Source organism: Fringilla coelebs (genome assembly GCF_963513975.1).
Source record: "Fringilla coelebs genome assembly, chromosome: 4".
NCBI lineage: Eukaryota > Metazoa > Chordata > Aves > Passeriformes > Fringillidae > Fringilla > Fringilla coelebs.
The window spans coordinates 22,493,669-22,518,485 of record NC_140032.1 but is presented as its reverse complement, the minus strand read 5'-3'; the positions used below and the strand labels follow the sequence as shown (position 1 = coordinate 22,518,485).

General features: G+C 37.7%; 1 protein-coding gene across 4 annotated transcripts; it reads left to right on the top strand.

Annotated features, from left to right (window-relative positions):
- Positions 1-1,124: 1,124 nt before the first annotated feature.
- Positions 1,125-24,037, top strand: RELL1 (RELT like 1). Of its 4 annotated transcripts, none has more exons than XM_084204199.1 (7): positions 1,125-1,276; positions 11,268-11,507; positions 13,240-13,311; positions 14,588-14,645; positions 17,217-17,456; positions 18,115-18,288; positions 21,584-24,037. In XM_084204199.1, the coding sequence occupies exons 1-6, from the start codon at positions 1,189-1,191 to the stop codon at positions 18,284-18,286; spliced, it is 870 nt and encodes a 289-aa protein (XP_084060325.1). In that variant the 5' UTR covers positions 1,125-1,188; the 3' UTR covers positions 18,287-18,288; positions 21,584-24,037. The 4 variants fall into 4 exon arrangements, with proteins under 4 accessions (XP_084060325.1, XP_084060324.1, XP_084060327.1 ...); XM_084204198.1 differs by having other exon boundaries at positions 18,115-18,292; XM_084204200.1 differs by lacking the exon at positions 1,125-1,276 and adding an exon at positions 6,817-6,913 and having other exon boundaries at positions 18,115-18,292.
- The last annotated feature ends 780 nt before the right edge of the window (positions 24,038-24,817 follow it).

Here is a 24,817-nt window from a genome sequence, read left to right as displayed (position 1 = left end):
GCACACAATGTTGGTACCAGATGAAAAAACCCATTCAAAAATCTGTCCTTATAATTGTATCTTAAATGAGTGGAGTTTACCTTGGGTATTCAAAAACAGTAATAGCAAGTAAATAAATTATTTGGTTAGAATAATTTAGAGTATTCTATTTGGAAGTACTGGGAAGCTATAGTTGCCTCTGCCTTGGTACAAGAGTAAGTCTTTAGTTTCATGCCATGTCAGTAGGAAAGTCCAGATGCGGCTGCTGAAATACAAAGTGAGCCAAACTCTAATCATGGGAGTTAGTTTACCAGAGTATAAAACTAAGCTTAAGTTTAGCAGTGAAGATTTAAGGAATAAAGCATGAATTTCAGGCGTAGGGCATGGGAAGAGGTAACAGAGTGAGTGGAAGCAATGCCCCCACATGCTAAGGGACAGCGAATGCAGGGTCACATTTAGTTTCTGAATGCTTGTGTGTGCTGGTGATAACACTGCTGTCCTGGCAACAACTTCCACAAGGCCCTGTGGCTCCTCGGGGCAGGTGCACTGCCCTGCCCTGCCCTCACAGTGCACGCAGCTTACAGGCTCCATGCTGGTGCAGATTGCTCCTGACACAGCACCGAAGCTGCCAGCACAGCGGGCACGGCCCCTGAGGCAGCAGCGGCAGAGAAGCCTTCCCGGGCCACAGCTGACACCCATAGGGAGACACACCCAGCCCTGCCTGGCTGAGAGGCTCCCACCCCATGAGGGTGGCCCTGCACTGACCCCAGGCACTCGGGAGCCATTGTGGCACACGACCAATGCGTGCAAAGGACTCAACGGGTCACCTCGGGCCCTTTGGGACACGATGCCTCGTGCCCATCTTGCCTCCTCTCTGCACCCCAGCGCTGCGGTTGCCCGGCTCAGGAAACCACGTCTGGGAGCTGTAATACTAAACTTATGTGTGGGGCGCCTTCGGGTAAGCCCCACAGGAGCGTACAACAAACGCCTTCGCCCCCCGTTAAGGTTGGCACGGCCACCCCCGCTCGCCGCTTCCCCACAGCAGCTCCGGCAGGGCGGGCACTGCGGGGCAGCACCGCCCCGGGCCGGCGGCCCCGCGCAGGCGCCGTGCGGGCAGGGCGCGTCCCGCCGCAGCTGGGCCGGGCCGGGCCGGGCAGGGCGGCAGCGGCCCCGCTGCCAACGCGCAGCAGCGCGGGCAAGGCGTCGGGAATGGCTCCGGCAGCGACCGGCGGGATCCCGCCAACTGCGCCATCGCTGGGCCTGATGGCTGACGGGCTGGGCAACAGCTCCGCTCTCGGTGGGTCGCTGCGGCCTCGGTCCTTCGCCGCGGTGGGACGCTTCAATCCGCGACCCCCTCGTTCCCGGCGGCGGCCCTTGTACCGCTGCGCGGGCTGAACTCGCTGGGCAATACGGCCCCACTGGCCGCTCGGATGTCTAGGCTGACCCCGCTGTTTCTGCCGGGGCTCGACGCGGTTTCCTCGGGGTCCCTGGCGGGGAAGGAGGGAGGAGAGCCGCAAGGCAGGGGCGCGTCCTCCTCCGCCCTAGCCCGGGGCAGCGGGCTGGGGAGGAGGTCGAAGCTCCGCGGCGGCAGCGGCTGGAGTTTCTCCCGCCTGCCGGCGGAGCGCGGCGGGGGCGCTCGGGGCGGGCGCTGCCGGGTCCTGCTCGGGCGGGCTGCGAGTGCCCTCAGCGATCTCACGGTGCTTACTGTCGCGACAGCCCCGCCTGGTGATGTAGGGGATTATGGCCAGGAGTGGTGAGGGGAAAAAAATAAACAACCAAAAACTGTAATGAGTTGTATGAGCTCGAGTCTGTCAGCTCCTCCGTAGTTGATTCACGTTAACTGAGATCGTATGGCTCTTAAGATAGAAGTGCATTAAAGAATTGTTTCTATTTTATCCTCACTTGAGAGGTTAAGCTTGCCTTAGTGTTTAGGTTTTGGAAATGAAAAGTTCACTGTAACCCTTGAGAACTCTGAAGAGCCCTTGCACGCATACAGTCACCAGAGGAAGTTGGTTTAAGATGACATTTTCTTTGTTTATGTCTAACCACAACTGTTATGCTACGAATAATCTCAAAATGAAATTCAATTTGTTGCCGGTGTAGTCTGAAGGTTTTTTTTGTTTTTTGTTTTTTTTTTTTTTTTTTTGTGCATTGTTTGTGATGCTCAACGACTTGTATTAAAAATTGATGCTCATTTCCCACTTTCAGCTTGATCAGCTGTATTACCTTCGGATGGTACGACATAAGTAAGAAGGTACCAGCTTGTTTGAGAGTAAACTTTCAACTGAGTGGAAACAGTTAAGATGGTCATACTTACTAGCAAAGAATAAATCCAGAAGTGTTTCTTGTCTTTCTTGTGTTCCTTTTGTATATTGGTATATTACTTGGTGCAGGCAAGCTTGATCTGAAGGGTTTGAGATATCTGCTACCTGCTGTTTATTTTCTGAAAGCAAGAGGAACGGAAGGCTTGTCATCCAGTGCACCTTGAGTTTCAGATTTATGTTGCCTGGGAGCTGCTGTCTGAGGACCTGAGCTTTTCTATGCAAACCATGAGGAGGAGAGAAATTGTGGATTTTTCTTCTCTTCATGATCATATATGTATATATATATAAATTTGACAGATGAAACCCAGTTTGCTCTTTGGTTGTTACTTGAGGGAATTGCTGCATGTTTATACAGTTTACCTGCTAGTGGTATCTTGAAGAGGCTGTAAACAGATGTTTTAGTAAACGAAAGGATGTGTGTATGTAGGTTTATACTGACTTTTTACAAATGTTTATACTCAGGATTGCTTTATTGAACTTGAAGGTGGGTGGAGAACTCTTGGTGTGCTATGTGCATTTGTAGGATTTAATAACTACAGCAGCAATTTAGCTGTATATCTAACTAAAGAGGATTGTTCTTGTGCAGGCTAAAAATTGGCAAATCTAGCAAAAGATGCAAAAAGCTGTGAAAGGATTTTCTTCTCAGAGTTTTACAAATGCTTTCTGTCAACATATCTGCTGTATCTCAAGATCACAGTATACCTTTTTGCATAGGAGACACTTTGGTTTGTGTTAAAATTGATATTCGACTTCTGTAAACTAGTAAGGATTGTTTTTAGCATGCATAGATTCATTGATACAATGTGCTTGATGGCACTGATTTAGTGCTGCTCACTAGATGCTGATTGTGCTTGTGAATTTAGACAATGATATGCAGTAGTACTAAATAGCTCATGTGTCCAGGGAGAATTTTATTTCATTGCTTTTTAACAGCCATACTGGTGAACTGTGCTTTATTAAATGTACTGTAGCTGTTTGCAGAGTGTGTTATATTTGAAAACTGAAGTTTGAGGAGCAATCTTCCAACAGAAATGCAAATGTAAAGCACCAGTTCTGTGTATTTTTTCTGTAGGAGCTGTATGCTGCTCAAGTAGTGACCAAAGCAATTACACCATAAGCACTGCAATTTAGTCTTGGTAAACAGTGAACCATAAGCTTTTTGTCTCTATATGTGTTAATGCAGCATTATCAATCACATACTGTGCAGTACAAAGAACTGGCTAAATCTTACTTCCCTTTATATTTAAATTTTTCCCTTTCTCAACAGGACAAAACTGCTCCATATACTGTTAAGTTTTTTTTCCTTCATAGAATTCTAAATAATATCAGATGCCTTCATGGTGGGGTGACTGATGATTGACTAGGTTTGGTCTTCCCTGTTGGTTCTTAACAAGCTCTGTCTGGCTGTGAGGGAATCACAATGCTTATTGCAGTAATTTCAGCACTCAAAATTGTTGCGTCTTATATGCATTATACAGTGATACTTTTAGCTATATTTTTTTTGCTGTGAGTAGGACCTACCTTACATAGCAGGTACCTCGTTTCTGAATCCCCACCCTACCCTCAGGCTTTCAGAGAAGCCAGTCTAAAACTTTCTGCAGACAATTTACTGAGTGTGTTGGTAGGGTGTGTAATTCAAAAGAAATTGGCATTAGTAAAGAACTTGTCAGGGTGGAGACTTACCTCTCAGTGTAGAAAGCTCTCTTTCCAGACCTCCTACAAAATTTGCCTACAGTCAAAATTTTTGTAGTGACTTTGGTGAGCCAGAGATTTTGTCTGTAATGTAAGAACTCTTAGCAGGCTCTGGCCTGAGTCACTCTGAAAAGCGCAGTGTTTTATGGCTGTGAGCACAATGTTGGGTACCATGGATGCAGTTTGGTGTCTCAGGTCATGCCTGAGACTTGCTGCCTGGGTCATTCTGTTGGTGTTCACTAAGTAGGTGCATTTAGAATGAGCTTTAAGGAAACTTGGCTGATCCTTCTGCTCACTTTCTTGAGGTTCTGCTTTTGACAAATCTGATGAAGGCTTTGAAGTCTGTTCTTAACAGAAATTCTTAATCAGCCCTGCTTAACCTCTAAGGCAGTTGGCAGTGTGTTATTAGTTGTCAGTATGTTCCTTCATCATGTGGCTTCCTTTTTGTCATCTCACTTCCTGCTTATTTCACTTCTGGTTGTAGGTTCCGATTACTACAAGGAAGCTAGAAGTTAAGCGGAATTCACAAATGTGTTGAATGTTCTTCTTCGATGATAGGTGGCTTTCCTTTGTTATTCACTTTAAGCATATTCCCTGAAGTACAATTTCCTTGAACAATAGACAAAGCAAGTGGTAGGGAATAGATTTTCTTCACTTGAGAGTTTTTTTCTCTAGAAAATAAACTTTTTTTAACCTCTTCTTTACTGACTTTTCTAGTTTGTCTGCTCTCTTCTGTATCTACCACCTGACTAGTAAGGCAGAGAAGCCCTCATGTTTCCTCATTATTTTTTTGTGTGTGTGTTTTGGGCAGTGGTATATTTTGTCTTGTGACTGAAATTGCTAGTAATTTCATCTGCTTAGTTTTGCAAAAGCAATTTGACTGTAGTTGTCCAGAACAGATAAATACTGTTTGAATCGGTTAACTCCTGAGAAGTATATTTATTTTGAAGTTGCATCAAACTCTTCTTGTTAAGTTTACTATCGGTAAAATAGTTAAAGACATGTATTAAATGAATTCATTATTGCCCTCAGAGTAAATGATTTACCTAAATGATTTCCCTGCTAAGCACCTGAATTACGAATCTAAAAAAATTAAATGTGACTTGACAATAGAAACCTCTAGTGCAGCTCTAATAGAATGTTGTATCTCTGAGTAAGTTGAAGGTACTGGCGGAAAGTATACAACTGATTTAGAACTTCTTTTCTTTTAAGGAAATATCCACCACTTCTGAAATGCTAGGAGATACAAGCTGGCATTGAATTAATGTCACTAAAACTCAACTTTAAAAGTAAAGTTACTTTCTTAAATTCTTGAGATTGAGGTATTTAGTGTGTATTTAGGAAATATAGCTAATAAACAAGGAGTTTTTATTTTTATGCCTGAATTTCAAAGCACGTAATTTAACATGAAAGTAGTTTTGCGCTAAATGATACTTAAAATGAATGCTGTAAATGAAAGAGCACATCCAGATGGAGTAATCTGATTTAGTGAAGGTGTCCTAGCCAGTGGTGGCAGGGTTGAGATTACATAGTCCTTAAAGTCCTTTGCAAATCATTCCATGATCCATCCACCTTTGATATCTGTCCTGGAGGTAGGAAGTGTTGTTAGCATTTAATGTAGTTCAAAATACACTTCCTATAGAGCCAGGAGAGGATGAATACGTATCATCATCAGGTATCTTTTCCTTGCAGGGGGAGCTGGGTTCACAGGCTGCCTGACCGTTTCTCCCTGTGGCATTGCCACAGAAAGCTTAAGCTGCTTTTAGCAGTAGTCTGTAGTTCTGTGTGGTGAATTGATCCACAAGTGATCCAGGTATGAAAGAAAGGAAAAGACAGAACACCAGAAAAGCCCCAAAAAGAACCAACTTCCCCCCCTGCAAACAATACTCTCTTTATTTATTTGGAACCCTAAGTGATGGCCCTTTTTTCTGCAGATGGGTAGACTGGCCCATTAATGGTGAGGAGGGGGGAGAAATGCCTAAGCTGACATTGCTACTGAGGCATCTTTTTTAGCTGTGCTTAGCTGAGACGTTAGAGCGGATCAGGTGCCATACCATAATATTTCATTTGTGTTGTTCTTAAATAGGTTGTATGTGATTATATTTAGTTTGCTTAAATATTAATTAGCATTAAGGCCAACCATAGTTTGTTTCTGTAAACTGGGAGATTGTTATCTATGTTTCATTTTCATTCCTAAAAGCAGGGAATACGATCCTGTAACTCCTTAAACTTCATGGACAAGAAGATAGTGAATATATATGTACCTATTTTTAGCAGATAGATTGCTCAAATAACCAAATTCATAATATGTAAACAAACATTTTTAAAAGGCATGCCATAAAAGGTAAATGGCATGGGGATAATGGGCAAAATCCAGAGTAACTAAATAGGATTTTTTGCCACTAGAGCAGAGAGATTACATTTTTGTTTATGGGTCACTTTCTCGAAATTGAACAATACAAAAACAAGTGGAATGTGCTTGAAGTAATCAGATGAGTGTAGATTCTACTTAGATTTAGTACAGGAGATTTAGAAAAACAGTGCATTATTTTAATGCTGAGTTGTATATTGCTAATATAAGAACTAAACTGTTTTGATCTTGGTTATTAAAAGGATTTGTTTTTCAAGGATCTGGATCATACTTCAGGCAAGATAGGATTAAGATTAAATATTTCTAGAAGTTTCTCTTGTGCTTTATGAAAAATTTGTCTATGCCATGTAAAAATTGCAATTGAATGAAGCATAAAATATTTTACCACTTATCTGCTAACTTTTTTCCTCTTATATTCTGTTTCCTGAAGGTGCTGTAATTTGTCTTGAGCAATTGCTGAGGTGGAAGAACACTACCATTGTATCTGAGTAACAGTGATTAAAACCAAAAGACTTGTCTGAGGTTGACTATATATTTTACTTCTTAGGTAAGGATGAAGAAAGGGCAGGCAACATTCAACTTCAGTACTTGGCATATATAATTTTTTTAAGCAAATGAGTACGTGGGACCTGAATTAGTAGCATGAGTACAATTTATTATTTACAGCTTAAGCATCACTTAGTGTGCTGAATATCGCTTCTAAATGATTTCATTTCGATCACATCTTCAAGTAAGTTTAATATGTAGACTGGTATACAATGACTGGTGTATAAAAATGCCAGGACAGCAAAGCACTGAAACGAATCAGTTCTTTTATGAATTGCCTCAAGTCAAGGAAGATTGCTGTGGCCTGATTAAAACCATTGAGAAGCACCATCATGCATCACGAGACTGAGGTGAACTGTCAGCAGTCCGATATAAGCGTACTGTGCCTCTGGGGAAAGGGAATAGGGAATGCACAATGAATGATGGAGCTGTGACTTGGCACATAAAATGGATTGCCTGTCTAGGTCCTCAGGGCTTGGCTTTGCGTTATGGCATAATTGCTGAGGGTTTTGAGGGCAGACTGGGTTGGGTGTTTGATAATGAAAGCTGAGTGCTTGGCTCTGCTTGTAAGGTTACACAGCACCAAGTACTCGATTCAGCTAAGTTAATTTCTTCCAGGATGTTTTTGCTTTGCTTTTGGTGAAGTTTTGTGTCTGAACAAAAAATGAATGGCATCAAGCAGTTTCTGGACTTTATGTAAATAACAGGTTTTTATGGATATATTATTGATACAATGTTTTACTAGTAATGTTTGTTTCTTCTTGAATTTTTAGGTATCTAATTACAAACAAAAAAAAAGTCATATAAGCCCATGTAAATAATCTGGTATGTTGAAGTATCCATGTTAATTTAATGAATTTTTAAATGAAAAAAATACTTCCTAGTATGTTTTCCTTCATAGTTCAAAACCTCTGTAAACCTTAACCCTATTAATAGACTAATCTATGTTACAGAGTATTCAGTTGTTAAATTATAATTTTTTCAACATTCTTCTGTCAGTAAAAAAAGTGCCAGTATAGGCACAATTTTCCTTTTGGAGGAAATAGAGGCACAATTTGCTCTTTTGGAGGCTGGTGATGGTGTTAAATTGTATCTATGTTTTCAAGGGCTGTGTCAAGCTGACCAGGTTTCAAGTTGATGATTTGAAAATAATTATGTTGGACATTATACTTTCTTTTAATAGAATCAGAGAATGCTGAGGGTTGGAGGGGACCTTAAAGATTGTTCAGTCCCAACCCTCCTTGAACCACCTCCCACTAGACCAAGTTGCTCAAAGCCTTATCCAACCTGGCCTTGAATACTGCCCTCACATTTAAAAGTCTTCTGCACGTAATTAATGCTACTGCCCTTTTTTTTTTGAACATACTCTGAGACTGTGGCTCCATGTTAGTACAATTACTCTGGGATGTTTGTTCTAGATGTACTTGACTATCCTTGGTCATTGTTTTTCCCCCACTTCAGCACACTCAGTCCGTGGATTGTCTTAACAGAGAAGTTTGCCAAACCTCAGGCTGTACTGATGCAGTAAAATGACTGCTTAAAAATGAAAGATTTTTTTTTTTGTCGCCTTGTTTCTTGAAACCTGGTTATCTCAGTAATCCTATTTAAAACTGTTTTTAGGGTTACAGTCTGTCAGGAGCACAGTGAGTGGGGTAGCAGAGAACTGAATGGGAAGGGACCTCTGAAAACCACTTTGTATCTGGAGGAATTGCAGCGAACCATGACGTGGAAAGCGAGAGGCATGGACCTCTAGCTGTGTTATAAGGCCCTCTTGCTCTCTGTGTTGGGTGGGAATTTCCTGCCATGGCTATGGAGAAAATAGATACTTGTTTGGGCAATCCATGGCACTCTTGCCGCAAAGAGAGGCAGAAAACCCAAAAAGTTGAGTTGGATAAATTTTATGACGCTTCACAAAATAGTTTGACTAGCAAGTGGATGTTGATAGAAGGGACATGTTTCCCATTCATTCTCAAAATCAATACAGTGCAACAAAATCCAAAGTATCGCCTGTTGTTGTCTTAGATTTGAACATGAAAGGTGCTTATTTACTAATACCCTTAAGAGCCGGTGTTGTATACTGTTTCAGTTGTATTTCCTAGATTCTGAGGTGCTGTAGTCATCCAAGTAATACTTCTCTGGTGTGATGGCTTTTCTCCTGCCTCGAAAGCAAATGGAACTACTTTTGTTGATTAACTGGGGTACTTTTTGGCTGTTGCTACCTGATGAGTTAGAAAAAAAAATTATATTTTGGTATATTAGAGCATGAATTATAAATTCTTAGAATGCAAGTAAACTGCATGTAAGATCAGCCTTCTCAGTTACATGAATGTGTCCCTTTCCCCTTCCTGTCTTTTGTTTCCTTGCGGTATAAAACAACTACAACCTTAAAGTGTTCAATTGTAGATATTTTTCAGTTGTCCTACTCAGGCATATGTTAGAGCTTCTGAAGGTAACGTGCTGGTAAATTCTGCACACAGTCATCTGTAGGACTGCTGCCCTCTTAAAAGTGAATAGCTTTGTCTTTTGGTTTTGGGAACAAACTAGATCATTTGGTTTTGTCCAAAGCAACTATCCTGAGATTCTGCTTTAACATTTAGTTTTGAGATCTGTTCAGTAATTTGTTTGCCTTTCTATTTTTCTGCATTTCTACTATTTCCTAGAAAATTATTTTAGCAAAATGCTTAATACATCTTTTTTTTAATGTTGCTAATTGAGGTTTATCAGTTGTTATTTCAAGTAATTTTCATTGTTTTCACTTTGAGCAAGTTTTGTGTATTGCATACTACCCAACTGACAATTTGAGACTGTTCTGAAAAATTCAGAAATACTTTATAATAAAAGGTTTACTGTTTCTAGAGGAAAGAAAAAAACTAGGGTAAATACCAAACTTCTCTTTTCTATCACCTTACTGGTGTTTCTCAAATGCAATGTAGTTATGCAGCCAGTGCAGGAGATGTTTGTGGAATAATGCTCTTTCCGCAAAATTTTTGAGGCTTCAATTTTTTTTTTGTTTTTGAAAGGAAAGGATTATTATTTTAGACATTTGTGTTGTGAAAGTGTCCCTGTCATGTATATGGTTTTCTGGTGACTCTTCTATTCTTCAGCGAGTTTGATGAATGGAACAATTGTGAATTCCCTTGTCCATTTCAATACAAGTAGATGGAAAATATCTTGAAATAGACGGATAAAAAATGAACACTTTCTGGTGGTCATTATTTCCTACTCCAAAAAGATTGTTTTCTGCTGGAGTGGAGGAGAATAGAAGGTAGAAATGCATGTTGGGGATAGTAATATGTAAGTCTTTATTATATTGGGTGGGGAATATGTATAAGCTCTAAGGGTTTGCAAAGGTTTTGAGTATGCAACATGTAAGTTTGGATTTATCTGAGCTGTTGAGCTTTTTATACTTTGATATGGGAGAAGGTACTGTGTTCTTAGTTTCTTTGTGTATATTGGACCTAAAAGTGTGTTAATATTGAAGAGGTTGTCCAGAGATGTGAAATGTTCATCATCTGGACGGAGCTTACGTGCAAAACCTGATCTAATCAGTGCTGCTTTTAGCAGCGCTTGGACTGATGAATTTCAAGTGTCTCTTTTAATGTAATTATTCTATACTTTTGATAGGTCATAATCCCAGTTTATAACATGGAGTTTATATCTGTGAAATTCAGAACTTAAATGAAACAAAAGTGCTTAATTGTGGATTAAGCATTGTGCTTGTGCAAGCAAAAAGGATTCTTTCATGTCCTGTTTCAAGTTTAAATACAAAAAGATTTCCAGATCTCAGACAAACAAAGAATGAGCCCACCTTATTCTGATGAGTAGGGGGTGGATGCTCTTTCTTTTGAGAATTCCAACTGTCAAAGGAAAAATAAAAATCGAGGCTCTTTCTTTTACACCTGATAATTTTTCTATGTGAGGGTCAATATTAAATCCTGTATTTACTCTCATATTAGGGACGGATCCACATTTTATTGGTTATTTTGTATGAACTTCAGACTGGAGGAATGGTACAGCATTTTCCTCACGGATGTGAGCAAGGAGCAATGGTAGTGTTATTCTGTGAAATATGTGAGCCCTTTATTTGAGATTACAAGTCTGTCAGGCTACAGTATGGTTGGTTCTTCACTGTTATATTGAAGGAATACACAGGTTTTTTGAGTGTTAGATGTTTGTAATTGTTTGGTGAAGAGAGAATATTTGCTGTTTCTGGTAGAAGTTATCAGCTAGTAGAGTATGTGTTTTCCTCTTCACTGCAGAAGGTACTGTGGGGATTTGGTCATGCTTGTAATTGTCTGAATTCTTTCAAGTGATTTACAATGTATAGTGATACATTTGTTTATTGATTTACGTAGATGGAGAGGTTCCGTGGGTTTTGTCAAGCCATGGCTTACAGACAACTACTTTGACAACTAAAATGGATGGCAATGATGGCAAGGCTGAACACCTAGAGTATATTGCCTTTGCTTTGGTTCCTGTTTTCTTCATCATGGGTCTCTTGGGGATCCTTATCTGCCATATCCTTAAGAAAAAAGGATACCGTTGTACAACAGAAGCTGAAGAACTAGAAGAAGAAAAAATTGATGAAAAAATAGGTAATCAAATGTAATAAACAAATTCCTATTTCTGTACATTGCAACTACTATGAAATAATTTATTGTGAGACTTCAGTCGTTTCTTTGTCTATATTTGACATCAAAGCAGTATTACGAGTAATATTTTTGTTATTACATGTCACTTGGGGTTTGATCTCTGTCAGTCAAATCCAGGCGTGTTCCGCTTTTCCCATGCAAGTCTGCTAACATTAAGTAAGAGCTTACAGAGGGATCAAAGTACCCCTATATTTGTTTGCAACTCCACAGATGGAGTCACCAGATCATTTTTCTGCATTTTACATGCTGTTAAAAACAAAGTATTGTTGTACATAGTGCTAGCTGAGAAGTGGCAAAAAGCTTCCGTTTAAAGCCTAAAATCTTAGTTTTATGTTTTGCAATCTTAATTTGTTTCTGTTGTGCTGTCATTTACTTCTCCCCTGTCTTTATAAAACCAAGCCTTTGGACTGAATATCTTTATTCTGTTTTATGTAATGCTGCTTATAATTTTTCCTTAAAGATGCCTTTGTTTTTATCCTAAATTTTGTTCATTTGTGCCCTTGTTTTTATTGTTCCTTATTCCCCTCATTCTTCCTTGGGGAAAAAAGGGGTGTTACTAGGTGGGAAGGGCTATAATATGGTATAGCATTTGTAAAATGTAAATAAGAACAAAAGTCACTTGTAAATACTCCTCTTCCTTTCTCCCGATGTATTTCTTTCAGTAGGTTCATAATGAGTGCAAATTACAGTGGCTCTGTGGTAAGGCTAGACCCATGTGGTGCAGTAATGATGTGTCAGTGTGTTCTTAAGCATTAACTGCCTGGGGCAGCTGTGCAGTGAGTGCAGCTATCTGATCTGTTCGTTCCCCTGAGTGGAACAGGGGAGTGGCAATGAAACGGGCACATCCCCTATGTCTCAGTGGCAGGAAGGAGCTGCCTCTAACTTACATTGCAAAGTTTCAGGTATTAAGATGAAGCGTAGGTACAGAGGTGGGGAAGCCTCTAATTTACTACATAAGAGACGAATTTAGAGTCTAGCCTATCAAACTTGCCTCAACCCCATTTTTTTAAAGAAAGCATTATAACAATTATTAGGGAAGGGCACAGTTTTGCCTCTTCATTGTTTTAGTTCCCCAATTGATCTTATTCAGTCTTTGCAGATTATTCTAGGAGAGCTTTTAATATTGTTAATTGGTGCATTCTGTTAAAAAAGTTTGCAGCTTATTTTTTAATTAATCAATTGTTATGTCCTTGAAGATGTGGTGAAAATCTTAAATTGACTCCCCCTCATAATAAAAGCCAATAGTACCTGTTTTAGAATAGTGATTTGAGACAGTTAAACATTTTGGTTTGGTCTGGTTTTTTTTCCCCTCTCCCTGTTGTTAGGATTAGAAATGCTGCTCTCTTATTTGTCTCCTCCTTACTAGCTAGAGAAGGAATTTTGAAGTATGTTTGTAAAAATACTGAGCATAATTAGTTGTCAGCTGAATTTGTTTGGGCTAATGTAGAGATGATAAACCTCTGTTCGTAGTTTTTACTGAATAAGGATGATAAAGTCTTACCTAAGCTTTCCCTCCATAGTGACAAAAAAATCTTGACTCTTTTTTGAAATGTAGTTTCTTTTGGTTTGTGTTCAGTTTTGGTTGTGACTTTCTTATCATTATTTATTTTTAAAATAGTTCAGTTCTTGATTCATAAGGCCAAGATACTGACAACATATTTATTTCTTTGCACAGAAATGAATGAAACTATACATGAGAATAGTGACACTGTGGGACAAATTGTTAACTACATCATGAAAAATGAAGGTACAGTATTGAAGTTACTGCCATTGAAGTTAGCAGCCCTTGTGATGATGTTCTATAACAAAAAATGTTTTTTTGGATAGTCTGATGTATGGTATGTTCACGTGCTTTCATTTAATACCAATTTGTTCATTCCTAGCTCTTTGAAATTGTCTTTACAAGGCAGTAACTTCAAGGACAATAGGGAATTTCTTGCTTACTTGAAAATTATTTTGTATGGTAAATTCAGGTCATGCATTTCCAGATGTTTTAACTGTTGAGTTATTTGGGTCTTTTTGGTTCAGCCTTTTGTTTTGTTTGTGTAGTAAAAGCTCAATGTTGCTTTCTTAGTGGCAGTGTTTAAAGCCTGTGGAAACTTTTATGTTTTGACTAGATTTAACTTCTTGTCCTGACGTGATTCTTGCCGCTCTTGTCTGATGAGAGGCTTGTGCATAACTGAGATAGTTTGGTATATAGCACTAATGTTGAATTCTGTAAGTGTTATCTGCATGTGTCTGCAAAGTAAAGGATAAAGAGGAAGATGTGACTGAGAAGACAAAATCATAGTTAAGCACCCCATGGAATGCTTGGTTAGTTCAGAATGTATTTGCCCAATAGAATAGATGTTTAGGAGACTGGTTGTTTTTACAGGACAAGAACCGTCAGCCTTTTGATTTTACATTTGTATAAATCAGAGTTCTGACCATTGAACTTGCTTTGAGTTACCTCTGAATGAAGACTAGTCCTCTAGAAAAGCAATGGTTTTGAGTTTGCATGTGGGGATTTTTGGGTTTTGTCATTTGGGGATTTTTTTCTTTTGTTGGGTTTTTTTTAGACTATTAATGGTTTAAGCTTGTGCATTTTTCATTGAGATTTGGATTAGGTAATTCATGTGTTTTGATATGAAGTGAGCAATTGATAATTCTTGGTTGATAATGAATTTACATTTTGTAGGGCTCACTTAAACTGATGTTTTTAATCTGAAGTTGGGTTAAATGTGTCATGTGATTCAGAGATCTTGTTCAAGAGTTTTGTGTAGATGGCTGTGTTTCATGGCTTGCATTGGAGTGGAGCTTTGATTGCAATATGAACTACACTTTTAGTAGTTCATGTTAAGGTTACTCATAGAATTATATTAACCTTTTTTTCTGCAGTTTTCTTTTGCGCTTTTTTGGAGATACATAATGCAGTCATCTTTCTTTTAAAAAAAATTTCTTTGAGGAACTTTAATTTTGGTTTTGGTTTTTTTCTAAAGTTAGAACCGTTCACTTATGAAGAGTTCTGTTTATTCTCATTGCAGCAAATGCTGATGTGTTAAAGGCCATGGTAGCAGATAGCAGTGTCTTTGAACCTGAAAGGTAATTACTCCTCATTTTAATGCATGTTTCCTGAGGCAACTAAAAGCATATGCTTTCAACGGACTTTGTTTCCCGAACTCTTCTAAGACTACATTGCTTGCTTGAGTTACCAGCCAAGAGGATAATACTTTGATTTTCCATTGTGTTTGAGTCCTTAAATTTTAACATATACCCTGGATTAGTGACTGGCTCTTCTGGTTATGTGTTCTAGGTGCATGATACAGTTTTTCTGCATTCTGGTTTAAAAATTTACAGATGCTGCAAATACTGCTTTACTTTGGGGTGAAGTTATGTACAAGGTGGCTTAGATCAAAGCTACTGTGGCTTCAAAGAACAGCACTAATTTCATTTGTATAGGTGCTAACTTACAAGAGACATATTTTTCTGTGTCTGCTTTTGGTTTACCTTTTTCTTTGTAATTGTAGCATTAGACATCCTCTTAGGATTTTTCACTGCACACCTGTTCAGATAATTATGTAGAGAAATAATCTCTGCCTTAGATGCATTGTCTGTGTAAAAAAACTTGTAGATGCATCATATGTATAAAAGTGCTTGTATTTGTACATGAGTACTTTTACCTATATCTAGACTCTCAATACTCTTCATGTATCACCCTGTGTTCATATTCAAGGCAGAGGAGATGGAAGTTTAAGTAGTATTTTGTCACCTGTATAAGAACTAGGAGAATATAGTTTCAGCAAAACAAACAGTTGAGTATAGAACCATCAAGCACCTGTTCTGATGGTGAGAGACTTGGTTATTGAAAAGACCCCTGAATTTCCAGCGGGATTTCTTCTCAAGGATAGATATTTTTAAAGTTCTGTGGTTCTGTAGAGATATTTATTTGAATTTTTTCATAGGCATGCGTAATGTTATCTTGGGCATTTTAGACTATAGTTTCAGTGGTGAATTAAAATATGAAGAGTAAGGAGGAGAGAAAATGATTGCTCTTACAGAATTTGACAGATACTCCTGAAGCTTTTGTAATCAAGTAGAAATCCTCTGTATTTCTTTGCAAGTTCAGTGCACTACGAAACTTCCTAATTATAGAAATAGTTATGGCTGAGTAAAATCTACCCTTCTCTCATTTGAAGCCATTAGTTCTGTCTTTGCTTCAGGAATTGAACTGCTTTTATTTTCCTTAATAGCATTTTCTTATTTATTTGGAGACCATTAAATACTTCTTGCCAATGTTTTTATTTTGAAAATGAGCATCCAAGTAACTTCCAGTCTTCTCTGGCATGTTTTACTTCTTTAATTTGTTCTTTCTGTTCTCCTTTGGAGTCTCTGCAGTTTGTTTGTATTTCTTGAAATAACATTTCTAAACCCGCATGGTAGGATCAGATCTGGCATGATTAATGCTGAGTATTGTAAATTTAGGTTCACAGGTTATAGTTCTGTTATTTTCACTGTTTTGTCCTTTTTAAGCAAGAACATTGTTAATGATTCATGTTTAGCTCATGATCCTCTTTTTCTGAAGAATGGTCATCTGTCTTGTTGCTTTTTGGTCTAGGTTTGGGTCAAGGCTTTCTGCTAAAACTGAGAACTTGTGTTGTCCTTAGTGCAATACATCCAGTATTTTTAGTAAGGTTTGTGTATGTGTGAATGTCTTTCATATACATGTTCTGTTCTCGTCATTCTAATTTCTTATCTTGACCTCTGCAGTTGCTATGGGTTACCCAAAGTCTATGGTTACTTTAGCTATTCTTCTATTCTGATACCCAGTGAACTATTTAAAGCGCTGAATATAGCTAGGAACAAAAACTCACATTTAGTATGACTTTGCAGTTTCACAGCAACAACAGATATATTACTTTCTGTATGTGTTTTTAATTATTTTTTTACAAGGTGCTGCCTTACTCTACAATTATTTCACCTTTCATGAGCTCTGGGCTGCTGTGTTAGAAGACAGTGTTAAATTGATGCTAAAGTCCAAAAAAAGTAAAATTCGTTTCTATCTATGCTGTTTGTTTTTCTGTTTTTGAGGAAAATCAGATTGATTTGATTAGTTAATCTCAAGTACTGCTTGGATGTTGTACTGCTTTTTCTCTCTAGGTACTTAAAATTTTATTTTTTTCCCCTTGAAATTTAATGATGATGTTTCCTCTTGTCATTGAAGTACACATTTTAGTTTTGCCTCTTTTCAATATTGTGGTTTTGTGCTCTTCTTCTCAGAGTTCCTTGAGATCCTCTAATAATTCTGAAATACTTTCTATAGTTTTCCAAGGTAGTTTTTTTGTGAGTGTAATCAGCTTATTAAAAGTCTTCATCAATATAAGTTAATGTAACCTCTTCTATTTAGGCTGATTATTTCCCCCCCCCCCTTAATTTTCTTGTCTTTTGTATTAGTTACCTTAACCACATGACTGCACCTGAATTAATTTGTGAAAGTGATTCTAAAAATATACTATTGGAGGGAACTGTAAGCTGGACATCCTCACAAATACACGTTTCCTGTAAAAACTGGTTATTCACTAGACATAACTGAAGGTTGGATTTCATCCTTTTCCCTTTTTAAGAAATAGTATTTTATAGTAAACATTAAGTGATCTTTATTTTTTTTTCCTACAGCCCATTATCTCCTACCTCTCCTGAGAGTCCAGTGAGTCCAGGGACTCCTTTGTCACCAGGTGTTGTTCCGTTCAGACACAACTGCAAAGCCCATCACTTCCATACTGTTGGAGGAGTGGTGGAAAAGGATGTTTGTACTCGCTGTAGTCACAAACGATGGCACCTTATAAAGCCAGCTCAAAAATCTAAAGAGAACAGAAGAAGTCGCATTGGAGAAGTTACAGTCCTTTCTGTGGGAAGGTAAGGCTTGGGTCATTTTGTTGTATACTTCTCTTACAATGCTACAGTGACCAGTGTTGGATCACATTTCCACTGATTCTGCTCTGTTTATAACATCGGTGATTTTTTTTTTATAACCTTGTTACTATTAGACTGAAGTTATTTCTGGAAGGAGTAAATGTGATTTTCTTTTTTTTTTTTTAAGAACTGTATAAAAAGATGGAGATTTACTGGGTGTAAATTTAAGGCCCTTGCTCATTTGATACAGGTTAAAAAGAAACAAGAATTACGCATTAATAACTTTCTCTGTTTCTGAATTTGGTATTTCTCTAGTAAATGTGAGGCTATAGAAACCACTTCATTCTATTTGTTATTTTTAATTCCTACCTTATATTTTAGTTGTCTTTGAAAATTACTATTCTAAGAAGTGATATGCAGTCTGTGGATTCTGCTTCAAAACACAATTCCCTGAGAAAGTGTGATTCAGCAGTAGTGAGTATGAGAAAGATCTGTAGGTGATAGGAAGATGCTCTGAAGTGAAGCAGTGTCCATGTAGGTGTCTGCTCTGACATCTTGTTCTGGGGACCTGGAAGTTTGTTTCTGCCTATGCTGTTGCTCCTGAGAATGATCTAACTCATCTGTGGGGAAATACAAGTGCACTTTCTTTTGCTCACCTCAGATTTCGAGTCACAAAAGTGGATCACAAATCAAACTCCAAAGAGCGGAAAAGCCTGATGTCCGTTACTGGCGTGGAGAGCGTCAATGGGGAGATGCCTGTGAAACAGGACGTGAGCGAAGCACCCGCCACGCCTGCCAAACAGGACATGCAAGAGAGGAGAAGCTCACAGTAAAGGCAGGTATCAAACATTTGAACATTTGGAACTCATACTGAAGGTGTTATGTTGTGAAATATGTGAAGGTAATCAGTACAGTTGAAAATGCGTCAGTTCTGTGTGAAAACTCATCTTTCAATTTCAAAATTCTCTACACAAGTCTGCAAAAATTACATGTGGTCACTCAGTTAATGGTAAGTTAGGGAAGGCTTTTTTATCCACCAAATTCTTATCTAATTGTTTATTCAGACTTTGTAATTAGAGTAGGTGTTGAAATAACTTTTGTGGGTGTGGCATCACTAGTCCAACAGATAAAATGTCTGCATATTAATTTTTTGGCAATAAACAAATTTTGGCAGTGGCTCAGATTTAGTGGCAATGTGCTTATTGTCCAAAACAATTAAGTGCTGCTGACAGTTGTATCACTGGAATAACTACAGTTATTCAATAACTATAGCTGCTTCCTTATGCTTGCTGCTTTGTACTGCATGCTTGTATAAGATGATTGCTTACTAGATACTTCTCTGATAGATCTGTGGAGCTTTGACTAATAGCAGTGGAGTCACATGAAACTGCTGATCTCACAGGGATCTAACTAAGCCTGGCGGTTGGGGTTTTCTTGTGAGTCATTAAACTTCAGTGAATTGCTTGAGTTACTTTATTGAGCATGTGAAAAACATGCCCAGCGTGGTTTTGAAATGCAATCCTCACTGTGTTGTTTTTTTTTTCCCCCCACAGTTTAGAATGTTAGGGAAAAAAAACCCTGGAAGATAATATGGTTTGCCTCTATTTGATGATATGCTGATGGAGAATATGAAGGGGAAAGGTGATTTTAGACAAATGTGATTCAAGATTCAGACTTGACCCTTGAGTAAGATAGGCTCTGGGCTGACATAGTAAAGGTGCTGGATTTGAAGAAAGTGAACAAAGTGCGCAGTGCCAAACTCTCTGTATGCTAAGAGAGAAGATAAAATGATGTTGTGTCAAATTATTGGTTGCCTCCTATAGAAGAGGGAAATGCACAAGAGAAAATTTGGTCTTTTTAGAAAAGCAGTAAAACTCAAATGCCCTTGAGTATCTTGAGGTTAAAGTAGAGCGCTGGTATGCAGTGGGATACTTCCTCCCAACCCTTACTGGCAGCACAGGTTTGACTGTTGAACTAAGCAGAATGTATTTGTTTAGCCTCTATGCCTCATCACTAAATTATACGCAGGTTTTTGGAAACATTGCTGTAGAGGAAAAGAGACCTGGAGATATGATATGCTTCCAAATAATAAAAAAGTTATGGAGGGTTTTTTTTTCACAATAAATAAGAAGACAGTGATAGGCTAAATTGCAGGGAGGGGGAGCTCAGGTTTCAAAAATTAAGAAATTGGAATAAGCATCTTCATTGCTGGACATTTATAAGACCAGACTTATCTATGCCAGTGTTTCGCTTTTTGATCTGTAGCACATTTTGGCAAATCACAGGTGCCTACTGGCTGCTATTTCACTGTTGCACTGAAATCTGTGAAGAATCTACAGATGTCAGTGAAAGGGAAACAGTACTCTTATTTTCTGATTCAGAATAATGTCCTTGTGCTCAAGGTTTTTTTATGTTGATGTGCTTTCTATTTCTTCCCTTTTTAAAAATCAATATCAGCTAAATGCAATAGGAGATAACGTCTTCCTTCACTAGATTGGCATTTCCATGTCCAGCTAATTGTTTTGTTAGTTCTGTGACTATTTTTATTTCTTTTTTGTATTTCTGGTGGGAGATACAGAAATCTCATCAGATTGTTCATAATAGGATTTTTTTTTCTACTTAAAAGCAAGCTAGTTATCTTCTCTTTAAGCATGAGAAATAAAAAGAATAGGGCATATATGAAAATAAATTCTGGTGCACTTTGATTAAAAAAAACCCCATCATTTTAAAATCACTCAAAATGTTTTGTAGTCCAGTTTTCTCTATAATTTGTTCTTTCCTCTCCTAAATAGGAAAGCTGTTCCCTGTAATTACCTACAAGTTCTATAAATTTAAACCATTACTACTTTAATTTAAAAATAAGCTTTTCTCTAGAGAAAGATGATAGTAAAACTATAAAAAAATTGTCCATCTATGGCAGCTTTTATTGTAAAACCTCCCCTTAGGATTAAAGTTTTGCCCCTTCTGAAAACAAATGTTCTAATAGCAGAGAAATGGTTCAGCAGAATATTTTTATGGTCCCTCTAGTCCAAAAGAGCTATTTTGTAAATCATCTGGGAAACTAGCCAGGTCTGTTTGAATTGCACTACAAAAAAGAAACAGATTGTGCTTGAAATAGGGTATGATACTGTTCCCTAGCATGGTTCTAGATCAGTTTTTGTCTAGTGTCATGAGAAGCTGTTCACATGTAAACAGGTCATAGTTAGACCTTTTCTTCAGGTACTTATTTCAGACTTCTAATAAATTATTGTAGCCCAGTTTACTGAAACTGAACAGATAAACTTCATGTAAGACTTTTGTCCCTCTAGTCAGTACATTTCTGATGAAAGCTTATACTTTGGGGGAATTTGACTCAGATCTTCAGATGCAGAGGAAGAAGGCACACATAAGGGTGACTTCAACTGCTTCCAGAAAAGGTTTTTCTGTCATTCAGAGGCAGTAGATTTGCGGCTGAATTTAAAATATGTTACTGAGAGTTCCTGTATGAGGTGGAATTCCTGAGTTGGACAGTGCCTGGATGAAACAGCATTGCTGATTGCCTGTATTCACTGCTGCTCTCAAGTCCAGGGTTTTTTTTCCCCTAAACTGACATGTTCTGAAGCGACCTCTACAGTGTTTCAGCTTATCTAGTGTCTTGCTGGCTGTATCATTGAAAGTTGTGGCATGTCTTCTCTATGTCTTCAAGGTTCATGTTCTCAGCAGACTCCATTTCATCAGTTAATTTTATTTCAAATATGCTTAATAGCACATAAAGAATGGTAGATACACAGCTGATAATTGAAGTCAAAGCTTTGAGTTGAGCTCTTGGACATCCATTTTAGACATTTAACAGAAACTGGTATTGGTACATTGGAGCTATGTAACATTTTCCTTTTGTAGTGCTTAACATTGTGGTGTGATTTGTCAGTTGGTCCATGTGTTTGTCCATGCATTTCAAGAGTACTAGCTCAATTTTTAGTTCCTCTTTATGATTTCACATGCTAAACCTGGAATGCACGGCAACTACTTCATGCAATTGTGGCTTTTTTTTTCCATTTCAGAGCACCTGCTAACTTTTTCATTGGTGTATCCATCCTAAAACTAATTTTGCTATTTAGGTTTATTTTTAGAACTGTTTTCTTCTCTTACAGGTGGAACTTTTAGAAGAAGATTGTCTGCAAGCACTTTGGAGAAAACTGAAAACTCCCAAGAGATGCATACTATTTAAAGAAATGTATTTATGGCAATGTAGCATTTTAAAAGTTCTGTGATGTCATTCCTCCAAGGTTAAACACTTAATGGTTTTTGACCAGTAAAATAGTGAGATTTAGACACTTAAATACTGTTGAGCTGTGTGGACATCATAACGAATGGCTTCATCTTGGAAAGAAAGCATACATACATGTTTTTGGACAGGAAAGGTAAAAGCTTTATCAAGTCTTAAACTTTTTTTAGACAAGCATTTATGAGCTCAATATAAAGAGTAATACAATTACCTCATGGATAAACTACATTCACCCCAGTGGTCCGTCTGGATTTTTCTTCTGTTCTGCCCACTCCAAAATTGACAAGTGTTTGCTGAAGATAAAAGCCAGCCTTTGAAAGATGAAAATATTCTTTTAATCTACCTGCTTGTAGCCAAGTAAAACATACAAGGAAATAACTGTCAGCCAAATCTGCATGTGTGCCTTCAGTACCTAAGTCCTCAAACTCTGTGCAGGGTACCTCACAGTAGAGACTGTTTCAGTTATATGCAGATGTTAAATTAAATCGTTGCTCCCCAGACCCATGTCTCTCCCTTTCTACTTGACATAGGCTGCAGAGCATCTTTTTGTATGCAGGTGGATGAGCTCTTGGTGAGGTTACTTTCCTCAAGGCCTTGTGTTCTGTTTTCTTGTAACTGCTCACTCATATTTGAAGAGTGCCTAATAGTTTTGCTTTTCTTTTTTTGATCTTACCCACAGTTCCTTATCAAGTTAAGGCAACATATTTCAAGCCTTAGATAAGGATATGGAATATTGGGCATTAAAAAATTTATGGAATATATACTAAAGTGCTTCAGAGTGGCTTTATTGGACTGAGGGTAGTTGTATTCATTGGCAGCAAAATCTTAAGCCAGTGTTACTCCTTTTATATTTTAAGTGTGACTTAATGCTAAAATTACCATGGTATTCTCATAGTAATTTTCTGTATCTACTTATGATCTCAGCTTTGTCCTGTTACTTGTTCTGGGGAGAGAAATCTCTGTAATACTTCAGCAAGCTTTTCTGTGTAACAGAAAATCATATCATTTGTTCTGAGTGCCTAAGAATATAAGCTCTAATATAATGCTTTTTAGTAGAGATTTTACTATATTCTGAGAACTATAACTTAATCTGCTTTATGAACTCAAGGAAAATCAGTGTATGTTTTTGAAATGGATTTATTTTAAATTGATACCTTCAGTCTTTTTAAACAAGAGCTCTAAATTGTGTTTTTTCTTCATATCTGAGAATTGTGTTTCTTCATTGATTTATGTATGCAGTGCTAGCAATCAGTGTTTATAAAATTACTCTTCTTTCTTGTGTATTAGTTACTCTCATGTTTTGTCAGGAAACATCAGGTTTTTCCACTCTTGTTGCAAGTATGTGCTGCTGATGGTCTTCTTTCTGTATGTATGACTGATTGGTCCTATCAATATGTACTTTTCAGTGATGCTGTATTTGCCAAAAAGCCCATCACTACCCACCCAAACTTTGAAAATAATAAATGTTTTATTGTTCTTTTAAAAATTGATATTTTTAGAGATAATTGTCTGTCCTTGAGAATTCAAAATAACTGTTTGGCTGGGACTCTTACTTCAGTGTTTAGCACTGCTCCCTGCTCCCATAAATTTAAAATCAGCTTGTGAAACCTCTTCAATATTTAAGTACAACACACATAAACACCAGCCTCATCTTACAGGCACACATTAAGCTTCACATGATTATTTGTGTGAAGAATATTTCTAGAAGATTTAATTAATATTGGTTGTAGTAATAAGCTTTCAGTTTCCAAGAGATTGAAAGCTATGAGTATAAAGTGTTACTGGAAAAAGGGAGCATTGGAGAAAACAGCAGTTTCAGAAAGAAGACACAAAGTTACAGACTGTCCCGAAAGTTTTTTCTAAAAAAAAGGGCAGTTTGTCTTTATATTGCATTTTGATGCATGATGGGTTAATATGGCAAATAAATGGCAAAAGGATGGAGGAAAGTTTAAACAGTAATAATGTATTTTTTTTACTTATTTTGAAAGTAGTTTCTATTTTGATTCCATTGAAAATACATAGAATAAAAGGGATGGAAAGATGTTTGGTATGTAAAATATTGTTTACCTGTATAAAGTAATTATGTAAGGTATTATGAGACCTGATATGTGCAAGAAATGAATTTATGCATTGCTTCCTAAGTAAGAGAGGATTTAGAAACTGTGCCTGTTTCATTGCCTTTAACACTACACTGCTATTGTAGGGGTATGCATATTGCCATATTAGATTGCTTTTCTTAAATTTGCTTATCAAATGTATTTTTAACAAAATAGTTTATATACAACTTTTTTACTACCAAGCAGTAAATAAAAAATATTGATTCTTAAGCTTGCTTCTGACTTCCTTTAGCCTTCACCCATTGAGTGAAATTTAATTTTTGCACCATCTAAATGTACAATGCAATCTTTTTGCCTCTGAAGTTTTTGTTTATAGAGGTAGTGAGAAGGTTAGTTTATAGTGTGATATACTTCAGAGCAGTTTTATTTTCTTCAGAAAGGACAATTGCAACTACTACTTTAGTTTCCTGTTTAAATGAGAAAGACAGAAATCTGTGTTTTAACCCAAGCTGGTATCTTTGATTTAAAATATCAAGACTTTAAAGTTTTTATTATATTTGATACAGAGCTTTTAAAAAATACTCAATATTATTCTTCATTTTTTCATAAGGTAGGGAATGAAAAATCACAAATGACAGGAAGCTCTTTGCAGTTGTTTCCTCTCAGCCTGTGTCTGTCTGTGATACTACAATACTTAATTTGTAACATTATGTTCTCACAGATGACTGTGATCTGTAAAGGGCATTAAAAACGGGTTTTGCTGTATGAGTAGTGTGAAGAAGCCTTGAAGCAAGTTGTGGCTAGCTGAGATGGGATTATCAGTGTATGATCCTGTTTACAGGGTTGGGGTTTATTATTTCAGTGCTCCTAGCAGTGTCACCTAGGGTCTGTTTTGAGCTCTGTTTTTGAATTTCAGAGGTTGATATACAGCTGTGTTTTATATTGAGAATGTTAAGAAAAAAAAAATTTAAAAGTCCTTCCAGGCCTTAATCTTCAGACAGAATTGAGACACTGCTGCTGCTGAAGCTTCTGGAAATTCAACA